The sequence below is a fragment of the Thamnophis elegans genome, unplaced genomic scaffold (genome assembly GCF_009769535.1).
Source record: "Thamnophis elegans isolate rThaEle1 unplaced genomic scaffold, rThaEle1.pri scaffold_94_arrow_ctg1, whole genome shotgun sequence".
NCBI classification, from domain to species: Eukaryota; Metazoa; Chordata; class Lepidosauria; order Squamata; family Colubridae; genus Thamnophis; species Thamnophis elegans.
Genome location: NW_022473917.1, coordinates 64,033 through 76,029, shown reverse-complemented (window position 1 = coordinate 76,029; position 11,997 = coordinate 64,033). Strand labels below are relative to the sequence as shown.

General features: G+C 42.7%; 1 protein-coding gene across 1 annotated transcript in view; it reads right to left on the bottom strand.

The window, feature by feature from the left end:
• Positions 1–1,442: 1,442 nt before the first annotated feature.
• Positions 1,443–11,997, bottom strand: part of LOC116523697 (platelet glycoprotein 4-like) — a 28,024-nt gene continuing 17,469 nt past the window's right edge. Inside the window, exons 7-12 of the mRNA XM_032238830.1 lie at positions 10,606–10,675; positions 7,751–7,938; positions 6,499–6,617; positions 4,539–4,612; positions 3,599–3,653; positions 1,443–1,686 (exon numbers count right to left, since the gene is read on the bottom strand). Of these exons, the coding sequence (XP_032094721.1) occupies positions 1,522–1,686; positions 3,599–3,653; positions 4,539–4,612; positions 6,499–6,617; positions 7,751–7,938; positions 10,606–10,675 (671 nt within the window). The 3' untranslated portion in view covers positions 1,443–1,521. The remainder of the gene's footprint in view (positions 1,687–3,598; positions 3,654–4,538; positions 4,613–6,498; positions 6,618–7,750; positions 7,939–10,605; positions 10,676–11,997) is intronic.

Genomic DNA, 11,997 nt, shown 5'->3' with positions numbered 1-11,997 from the left:
CAACAATGGGAAAAGGATGAGATTCCGTCAGATGAGATAGCAATTAAAAAAAACATTGGACAGACATTGGTGAGCTCCCATTCCTTGTCCCAGCTTCTGCCAACATAGCAGTTCGAAAGCACTGAAAAAGTGCAAGTAGATAAATAGGAACCACCTTTGGTGGGAAGGTAACAGCTTCCTGTGAGCCTTCGGCATTGAGTCATGCCAGCCACATGACCACCGAGACATCTTCGGACAGCGCTGGCTCTTCGGCTTTGAAACAGAGATGAGCACCGCCCCCTAGAGTCAGGAACAACTAGCACGTGCGTGAGGGAAACCTTTTTTTTTTTTTTTAGATTCAAAAGTTTGATTTTCTTTTAAAACAAACATTTCATCATTCCTCAATCAGTAAGACATCGGAGTACAATTTTTGTGTGTGTCAAAATAGTTCTAGTTTACCACCAAATTCTTGTCTAGCCTAATGTATACCCCTCCCTCCCTCCACTCTCCCCCCAACCCCCCTCCTCCTCCCCCCCCGACTTCCCAGAACCCATACACGGTATGGATTTTTAACAAACACAGTCTAAAATCTATTGAGAAAAAAGAAATAAAGAAATTAATGACATCTCTACATTGACCTTAGCTTCTTCTTGCTGAGCTAACTTTAAACAATTTAAATCATTTCTGATCTTAAGCATAGGCTAACTGGAATTTCTTGGTCCCGTATTTATTTTGTATATAGTCAATCCATTTTTTCCAGTCTCGTTTATATCTCTCATTTGAGTGATCTTTAAGATATGCCGATATTTTAGCCATCTCTGCTAAGTTTGTTACTTTCAATGTCCATTCCTGGATTGTAGGCAAGTCTTCCTTCTTCCAGTATTGCGCCACCAACAGTCTTGCTGCCGTTATTAGGTGCAGAATCAAGTTAGTCTCTACCACTGTAAAGTCAGTACATATACCTAGTAAGAAACAGAGATGAGCACCGCCCCCTAGAGTCAGGAACAACTAGCACATGTGTGTGAGGGAAACCTTTTTAACGCTTATTATTAAGGATAAAAAAGGGACTGAATATTTTGTGATGTGGGATGTATTTTTTCAATGGTTAGACAATAGAAACAGAAGTTAGAAAGGGGGAGACATAAAAAGAGGAAATGTTATTGTGGAGAGAATTAAAAGATGATGAAGTTATGTGTTATTGCTATTATATTATTATATGGTTATATTATTAATATTATTGTGATGAATATAACACCAAATACGTGGATTATGACTGTTCAAATAACTATACCCAGATCACACACTGTTTGACGGAAATGGAAAATAATATAAATAAAACAAACGAAAATGAAATGTTTAGGATGTCCTTGGAAACATGGGCAGTTCACTGATTTTATCTGTTGGAATATTTTTTGTGCAGATTCATTTTTCTGTTTTTTTAAAATTGATTGACGCTGGTTTTATTTTAATGTTGAACACCAACCAGAATCCGGTGGAGCCAAATTAATTCATCCGGATTCAAAATTCTGCTTTTTCTATTACTTATTTGGGATCCTTCTTCCTGCATGCACAGACGGCGATGAGGAATCCCAGGAACATCACGGAGCCAAGGGTTATGAGCACGATTTGGACAATGTTCAGCAACTTGATCTTGTCGGTCACTTTTGATCGGAAAAATTCTGCTTTCTCATCACCGATAATAGCCGTCTGGAGAAAGGGAGGGAAAAAATGCAGCATCATTCCAGCAGAAGAATACTTCTTCAATAAAATAGGAATAGGAATAGAATAGAATAGAAAGAATAGAATAGAATAGAATAGAATACAAATAGAGTAGAGTAGAGTAGAATAGAATAGAATAGAATACAAATAGAGTAGAGTAGAGTAGAATAGAATAGAATACAAATAGAATAGAATAGAGTAGAGTAGAATAGAATAGAATACAAATAGAATAGAATAGAGTAGAGTAGAATAGAATAGAATACAAATAGAGTAGAATAGAATAGAATAGAATACAAATAGAATAGAGTAGAGTAGAATAGAATAGAATAGAATACAAAGAATAGAGTAGAGTAGAATAGAATAGAATACAAATAGAATAGAATAGAATAGAGTAGAGTAGAATAGAATAGAATACAAATAGAATAGAATAGAGTAGAGTAGAACAGAATAGAATAGAATACAAATAGAATAGAGTAGAATAGAATAGAATAGAATACAAATAGAATAGAGTAGAGTAGAATAGAATAGAATAGAATAGAATACAAAGAATAGAGTAGAGTAGAGTAGAATAGGATAGAATAGAATAGAATAGAATAACAAAGTTGGAAGGGACCTTGGAGGTCTTCTGGTCCAACCCCCTGCTTAGGCAGAAAAGTCTACATCGCTTCAGATTTGTCTAAAGTGACAACATCTTCTTAAAGACTTCCAGTGTTGGAGCATTGACAACTTCTGGAGGCAACTTCTGTTCCACTGATTAATTGTTCTCATTGTCAGGAAATTTATCCTTAGTTCTAAATTGCTTCTCTCCTTGATCAGTTTCCACCCATTGCTTCTTGTCCTGCCCTCAGGTGCCTTGGAGAATAGTTTGACTCCCTCTTCTTTGTGGCAGCCCCTGAGATATCGGAGCACTGCTATCATGTCTCCCTTGGTCCTTCTTTTCATTAAACTAGACATACCCAGTTCCTGCAACCGTTCTTCATATGTTTTAGCCTCCAGTCCCCTAATTATCTTCGTTGCTCTTCTCTGCACTCTTTCTGGAGTCTCCACATCTTTTTTACATTGTGGCGACCAAAACTGGATGCAGTATTCGAAGTGTGGCCTTCCCAAGGCCTTATAAAGTGGTATTAACCCTTGACGTGATCTTGATTTTAACCCTCTGTTTATGTAGCCTAGAACTGTGTTGGCTTCTTTGGCAGCTGCTGCCCACGGCTGGCTCATATTTCAATGGTTGCCCACTAGGACTCCAAGATCCCTCTCAAAGTTAATACTATTGAGCAAGGTACCTCCTATACTGTACCTGTGCATTTTGTTTTTCTTGGCTAAATGTAGAACCTGACTCTTTTCACCATTGAATTTCATTGTGTTAGCTAGTGCCCAATGTTCAAGTATGTCTTCTGTATCTTAAGCCTATCTTCTGGAGCGTTGGCCATTCCTGCCAGCTTGGTGTCATCTGCTGATCATATATAGATGATCATATAAAAACAGGGGTGTCAAGCTCAAGGCCCATGGGGTGCTTAGAAGGTGGTCCGTGGGGCCGACCTGGAAACAGCGAAGGACCCACCCATGGCCCGCGGTGCCTCTGCCAGTGTGTGGCCCACATGAGCTCCGTTTTCACTAGCAGAGGGTTGTAAGAAGCTGGCACAGCCGAAAACGTAACTCAGGAGCCCGTTTTCACTGGCACATGCGCCCCCAACTCAAGTGATGTTGAACTGGCCATGCCCCCCTGGCTGCTCCCAAGGTCAACCCTGATGTGTCCCTCACTGAAATCATGTTTGACACCCCTGATATAGAATCTCCTTTCTGGAGATTCCCCATTTTTAGTTGGTTCAATCCATGGGGATCCCAGATTGCTCAAGTCAACAAGGAAGGATGGGAGCAATTGAGAAATAAGCCTACTAACCTCATTCAGCCATAAAACAGGAAAGAAAAAATTATTCTTGATGTTTTTTAGTGCTCTGCGGGAAACAAAAATAAGGGGGGGGGAAAGCAACATTAGAACATGAGTTTAGGCCTGCTGTCTTCTGAGAGAAATGTTTCATAGATGGCATTTGCCTCCAAGCGCGATTGGCCAAAATGTATCCAAATCGAACCCCCAATTGTTGGAGATGTAGTCACATGTCTGGAATATTCTACCATAAGTGGTGGATGTGCCCCATCGCAAGGAAGCCCTACATGGCTTAGGGCCAGCGTACCTGTGAGACTGCCTACTGCCACATACCTCCCAGTGGCCAGTAAGATCCCACAGATTGGGCCTCCTTCAGATGCCGTCAGCCAGACAATGTCGGCTGGCGGCTCCCCGGAGGAGAGCCTTCTCTGTGGCTGCTCTGACCCTTTGGAATGAACTACCCCCAGAGATCCGGACCTTACCCACTCTCATGGCCTTCAGGAAAGCTGTTAAGACCTGGCTATTCCGGCAGGCTTGGGGCTGTTGACCTCACTGTTGAGGTCCAGCCCCGATTAGAACGAATGTGTGTGTTGTGATTTTAAATCTGTCTTTTTTTTTTCTTTTTATTATTTCTTTCCCCTTCTTTCTGTAAGCTGCCCGGAGTCCTTCGGGATTGGGCGGCATATAAATCCCATTAATAAATAAATAAGTAAATAAATAAATAAGGAAATACTGGTGCAAAATTCAGAAATGGTTGGAAGAAATTACAGAACAAAAGATAGAATCAAAACCGGAAGTGTTCTTACTAGAAATATTAGATCCTCAATACATAATATTACACATACTCAGTGCAGCTGGGATTGCTTTAAAAAAAACTGGAAACAAATCAATACCCCCACAGATGAACAAACAATCCACTTTATCCCAATAGAAAAGAATAACCCTTAAGACTTACGTGATTTTCGAGTTTTGTTTCGCAAATAAATTAATCTGCAGTCTTTTGGCAAAGTGCAAGGTAAATCCTGTGGTCTAAAGCAAAACAGAAACAGTGAATATTGTGGGTGGGTGGGGAATATTTAAATGTTAGCGGCATTGAAGAGAAAAAAAAATAATGCATTCAGATGCTCAGTTTGGAAAGGTTTTAACCAGCATTGGACAAGCCTGACCCTCAATATCCAGGAAGCCTGTCAGAGTTCCGGTAGTGTGGTTAGTATTATGAAATAAATCCAGGAGCAAAACACAGCACACAACACACAACACATAGCACACAGCACACAGCACACAGCACACAGAGCTTCTATACAATTAATAGTGGTTTATATACAAATATATACAGACATATACATAGTAGATACATTCCTTACCATTCAGCTACAGACACAAGGAGAGAAATAAGATACACGATGAGAGAGAAACCCTCTCTAATGGCCACCTGTTGTGGCCCAGCAGGAGCCGTTGGAGCTGCCACCAGACTCCGACAGCGAGGGGCCCTATGAGTCGGCTTTGGAGGATGTGGAGGACCCTGGACAGGGTTCCGACTCCGAGCAGGGCACAGAGAGGCTGGTTGGCCACCAGGTGGCGCCTGAGCCTTGGACCAGTGGGGAGGAGACAAGGGAGTGCGATCCGGATGTCAGCAGTGGGGAGGAGCCAAGGGAGTTGTTCCTAGATGCCCGGCACCGGAGAGCTAATAGGCGTAAGGAACAATTACGCAATTACAGGAGGTAATTGCACTCAGCTGGTGGTCATTAGGCTCCTCTCCAGACTATAAAAGGACTGCTTGTGCACACGCCCCTTTTGCAGAAGTCAATGCAGGAACTAATGTCGAAGAACATTATTGTGAGCTTGGCAGGCTGGATTGCTGCCAAGCCTTATCTGTGCCGGTTTGCTGCCAAGGACCTGTCTGTTAATTAAATGCTGTAACTTATCTTTGGCTCAGAGAGTGTGTTGGTGTGGGACGAGGGGGGTCAGAACAGCCACCTATATATAAACACCTCTTTAAAAGGTAAATGACGTGTGGACCCCTCAGAGTCTTAAAGAGGCGATATCATATATTGCTGAATCATTCTCATTGCACCAGCTTACAGTTTGCAGCATACCACCTTACATCAGCTGGCAGCTCGTAAATCCTCATTACCTGACAAAGCGATAGCCGTCTTGCTTGTTTCAATGGTTTTCTTGCTGTTAAATTAAACCGGATATTCATCCATTTTGAAATTCATGTTTGCTTTTAAGGTCGCTGCTGACTTTTGAAATGTGCTTAGAACCATCATCATTCGAGTGGCTGAATTTGCTTTTTTTTAATGTTCCTATTTGACTCATGCTTCATCATCATCTTGGTCATTTAATAACCTCATAATCTCTTGTGGGGTGGAGTCTGGGCAACTGGATGGAGCTGAGTGTTTATTGGCCGGATGCCCTTCCTGTTGCCAATGCAGATTTTTGTTCAGCCGATATATTCTCATTGTGCCCAGAGTGAGAAATATCTGCCTTCACCTAGGATCGAACTCACAGAGCTCCTGATTGTGAGGCGAGAGCTCCCCCTCTAGGCCACCACACCATTCTTTTAATGTGCTTAGAATAAGCAGCAAAATTACAACTCGCAAACCCTCCTTGAAGTACAGGCTGATGGGCCCTTGGAAAATCTACATCCCACCTGCAGACCAAATGAACTACTAGGAGAAAACATCCCGCTTCACTGAACAAACTCCAAAATTAACTTTCTAGATGCCCGGCACCGGAGAGCTAATAGATATAAGGAACAATTACGCATTTACAGGAGGTAATTGCACTCAACTGGTGGTCATTAGGCTCCTCTCCAGACTATAAAAGGACTGCTTGTGCACATGCCCCTTTTGCAGAAGTCAACTTTCACGACAGAGAAGGCCTGGCTATGGATTTAATTTGCAGTCACTTACTGGTTCTACATCCAGAAAGGTTTTGTGTTCTTCCACATTGGGCTTCAATCCGTCAACAAAGTTAAAAAGTTCCTCACTTGCTTGCAGGAAATGGGGCAACGTAATGTAGACTGGTTTACCTATAGAAATAAAAAGGAAAATGAAGACAGTTGACAGGTTGGGTTGTGAAGTTCCATTCTAGTAGCAAAGATCATGGAGATGATCTTTGGGACAGTAGCAAGCCATTGTTGAACGTATTCCCCAAGTACAAGCACTATTAAGCTTGGCAGATTGGAGATCATCTAAATCAAAACTTCAAACTGCATTACTCACATTCAGGAAATGGTTGGAGTGGACTTGTTCACTACAGCTATGTCACAATAACTGGAAGTGAAAGTCATAAGGAATAGCATCCTTACATAGAATAACAGAGTTGGAAGGGACCTTGGAGGTCTTCTAGTTCAATCCCCTGCTTGGGCAGGAAACCCTACACCACTTCAGACAAAAGGCTATCCAATATCTTCTTGAAAACTTCCAGTGTTGCAGCATTCACAACTTCTGGAGGCAAGTTGTTCCACTCGTTAATTGTTCTAACTGTCAGGATATTTCTCCTTAGTTCTCTCCCCCCCCTTTTTTTTAAATTAACAAACATGTAGAACACACACACACATACAAAACCTGGACGTACACCACATTTACACAATACAATACGAACAGGGGCTTCCTGTTCTTTCTAATAAGGAGCCGAGGTGGCGTAGTGGTTAGGGTGCAGTACTGCAGGCCACTTCAGCTGACTGTTCAGCGGTTCAAATCTGACCGGCTCAAGGTTGACTCAGCCTTCCATCCTTCCTAGGTGGGTGAAATGAGGACCCAGACTGTGGGGACAATTTGCTGACTCAATTTGCTAAAAAATCTGTAAACCACTTAGAGAGGGCTGAAAGCTCTATGAAGCGGTATATAAGTCTAATAAATAAATAAATAAATAAATAAATAATAGCAATTATCAATCGATACCGCTCACCTTATATTATTTCCCCTTCTATTGTATTTCATTTGGATTTCACCATTCTTAACCCTCTTATTTTACTCATAACTATTATTATTTTTTTGAGTTTTGTTATATTCCTTCACTTTTTTCTTGCTTATCAAGAAGTAGGCTGTGGTCTACTTTGTTGAATTGCCTTGCTGAAGCCCAAGTCTAAGATTCCAGCTTCTGATACAATTTCAGTTTGATTTAACTCCATCCCACCCTTCCACTTTTTTCTTCCGTTACCTTCTTTGCAGGAGCCGAGTCCCAGAATCCCATTTAATGTGCAGTTCTTACTCGTCTCCATGTCAGTGCAGAAGCAAATGTTGTCAGGATTGGTAACGGGTGACCCAAACGCCAACGGATCGATAACAAAGTGATAAAGCGGAATGTCTTTCACTGTCTTCTCGCTATCAAATTTTGCGGAGATTGACCTGTTTCATAAAGAGAGAGAGAGAGAGAGAGAGAGAGAGAGAGAGAGAGAAAGAGAGAGAGAGAGAGAGAGAGACATGATCATGATGTGCTCTACATGGGGCTGCCCTTGAAAAGTGTTCGGAGACTACAATTGGTCCAGAATGCAGCCACGCGAGCGATACTGGGTGTACCTAGATACACCCATGTTACACCTATCCTCTGTGAGCTGCACTGGCTCCCTATTGGTCTCCGAACACACTTCAAGGTGCAGGTTATTACCTTTAAAGCCCTACATGGCCTAGGACCTGGATATCTCCGTGACTGCCTCCTGCCACATACCTCCCAGCGCCCAATAAGATCGCACAGGGCGGGCCTTCTCCGGGTACCATCAACTACACAATGTCGTCTGGTGGCTCCTCAGAAGAGGGCCTTCTCTGTAGCTGCCCTGGCCCTCTGGAACGAACTGCCCCCTGAAATCCGGACCCTCCCCACTCTCTCGGCCTTCCGAAAGTCTGTTAAGACCTGGCTGTTCCGGCAGTCCTGGGGCTGCTGATCTTGATTGACCTTCAGCCCCACTAAGATCGAGTGCATGTTGTGTCCTGTTTTGATTTGTTCTGTCTTATATTTTAATTTTTTAATGTCTTCTTTTTTATGTAAGCTGCCCGGAGTCCTCCAGGATTGGGCAGCATACAAATCTATTAAAATTGACAAAAATTAAATAAATCATATGCCATGATAAAAAAAACCCAACAACGATGCACCAATCAGCCAATGCAGGTCATGGTTGCGCCAAAAATGTATTTTTTTCCCCCTCAAAACTCAACTGGACTTTGTTGTTCCTTGAAATGCTTTGCTTCTCATCCAAGAAGAAGTTCTGCAGAACTCTAGAACTGGAAAGTTTTCTTAGATGAGAAGGGAAACATCTTTAAAGGAAAATAAGGAAGTCCAGATGCCTGGTTCCACCACAAAACCGCGTTCGACTAAAGGGCGCTCGACGAAACCGCGTAGCTGACGTCATCACAGTGTGACAACAGCGCGGAGACAGAAGCACGCTGTAAACGCTAAACCTAAAATTAACCCCTAAACCTAATCCTAAACCTAACCCTAAACCTAACCCTTAACCTAACCCTAAACCTAATCCTAAACCTAATCCTAACCCTAACCCTAACCCTAACTCTAACCCTTAACCTAACCCTAAACTTAACCCTAAACCTAACCCTAAACTTAACCCTAAACCTAATCCTAAACCTAACCCTAAACCTAACCCTTAACCTAACCCTAAACCTAACCCTAAACCTAACCCTAAACCTAATCCTAACCCTAACCCTAACCCTAACCCTAACCCTAACCCTAACCCTAACCCTTAACCTAACCCTAAACTTAACCCTAAACCTAACCCTAAACCTAACCCTTACCTTAACTTGAATCGGCTTGCTTTCAAAGCGCTATTTAAAGCGCCCTTCTTTCTCCGCGCTCGCTGTTGTCGTCCTGTTGATGACATCAGCAACGCGGTTTAATCGGGCACGCTTTAGTCGAGCGCGGTTTTGTCGTGCCACGCAGATGCCTCTTGGAAAAACCACTTTTGGGAATGACTGAGAATGTCTATAGACATCATTATTTGAAGAGGCAGAAGTTCTAAAAAGCCCTATTAAAAACAAATTGTGTGTGGGGGGGGGTGGAATTGCATGAGTTCATTGAGAATCAGTGCCATCTCTGGATGGCTGTGTGGCTGATCTGGATTCTACCCACACCGGCAGCAAACAGCGCCAGTTCGACTGGAGCAACACAAAAATCATTGGTCATGCCACCACCTGCCTTGCACATCAGTTCATCGAAGATTGGCATTCCACAAGCAATTCCATCAGCAGTCATATTGACCTACAACTAGCCTACAAACCCCTCAGAATCCAAATCAGCCAACCAGAGATGGCATCGATCCTCAACCAACTCATGCCGTTTCACCCCACTGTTCTGACCTAGGCTTCCTGAGACAGTGAAAACCACACGCTTAGTCCCAAAAAACCCTCTTTTTATTTCAACGGCTGTGAATTGTGTTCCTTCACAGCCCGTAATGAGTCCCAAATAGTTTGTAATGAGTCCGCCAGCAGTCTGCCAAAGTCTTTCAGGATAAGGCTGATAAGCACCCACCTTCATCTCCCTTGAAACGCTGCCAAAGACCTAATTTCCAATTAGCTTTGCAAGGCCACACGGAGCACAGAGTTAAAATGGAGCTTCAGAATTTAAACCGACCAGCACGAACAAAGTTGCTTCCTGCAAAGGCTCATCTGCCTTTGCTCCTCCTTTATGTCTCATGGGAGGGGCCAATCACCTCCAAGCCTTACTCCTGAGTCAGCCCTTTTGTCTTAACTGTTCTTCCTTCTGGTAGCTCTGTGCATGCGCACAATGGGAACAGGCTCCCCATCTTCCTCTGCCTCACTGATGTCTGACTCCGCAGGCTTCAGAGGCAGGACATAACTTCCAGATGGCCCTGTCCCCCTCTTTGTCTCCAATGCAGAGCCTTCATCCGAGCCTTCTCCAGACTTCAGGACTAGCCCATGTTCCTCCCCAACCTCCTCGCTGTCTGACTCTGCTGCCAGTTCTTCAGGCCACTGGTGGACCACAACAACTGCATGTATTTCAGAATCAAAGGAATTCCCCCCCCTCCCTCTTTGTTCAAAACCATTTACCTGCAAATATCTGAGGAAAAGAAATGGAGCACTTCACTCTTGTTGATGAAAGGGTGGAACGAAGCCGCATCTGTGAGTTACAATCAGAACATCTTGTGAATTTTGAGCCTCGCGACTCATACAAAAATCCTGCATCTGAATTCAAAGCACGGTTTTGAAACTGCAGTTGGGTTGGCTTGATACCCCGTTCATCCTACTCAACTGTTCTGTTTGGGTTAGGAGAAGCCACAGCAGGATGTTCAGAATTTAAGAAATGAAGAATATTTTCTCCTTTTTACAACATGCAGGTCAACACTTTTCTGGAGTTCACACATCCCAAAGGCAAATTTGGACTTTTCAAGAGCTTCAAGCTGGAAGCCTATTTATCAAACATTAAGCCGTGGCTTAGGAAGCTTCCCAAGATTGTGAAGTTTCTTTTAACCTTAACAATGAATAGGTTTTTTTCATTTTTTCCCAATATAAACATACATATTTTATGAACTGTACATAGACTGGCTCAACTCTTTTTCAAACCATAATAAACAATAATCATATGAATAAATACGTATACTTCAAATCTTCCAACTTCTGCAATATTGGTCTCTTTCCATAATCCTTCATCCTTTTTCTCATAATTCATTTAAACATAAATAGAATTTCTTCATGCCCTATATTTATTATCCCCAGCTAAGTAATATCCTTTGATATTTAAAAAAAATTACTCATTATTCCATCATGGTTCAATGTTTCGAATGTGTAGGGTTACTAATGATGCCAAATGTTAACAATATTTAATCGAGCCCGGGAGTGATGAACATTGATGGAGCAAGAGACCAAAATAGTACCTTTTTTAAAAAAAAATGTGGCAAGCTAAGGAAACAGAATAGTTGTCAAAGCAATATACTAACAGTGAACAAGCTTAGAATTCCTCAGGTAGATGTTCTGTCTCTAAACTTTGGCAAAGGTGGGATGCAGCCAGTTTGGGCTGGTTCGGGGGAATCGGTAGTTCTGACCAGCGGTTGGCCCCCGCCCACCCGCTGCGGTGCCATCCCATCCTCTATAAGCAGTGTTTCTCAACCTTGGCAACTTGAAGATGTCTGGACTTCAAGTCCCAGAATTCCCCAGCCAGCAAATGCTGGCTGGGGAATTCTGGGAGTTGAAGTCCAGACATCTTCAAGTTACCAAGGTTGAGAAACACTGCTCTATAAGTATGTTTTTGATGCTGCGTGCATGCACATTTTTGTGGCCTCACATTTACTGGGTGAACCGTATGTAATGGGCACCTCTGGGGTTGCATGGTGGTTTTTCATCCCCATTTCGAAAACCTTGTTAGGTGTCCTTAGTGCATTTGCTGGAAGCCCTGATGAGACCAAATGAAGACATTTGAATGGTGAAGTCACCACGCAAATCCCA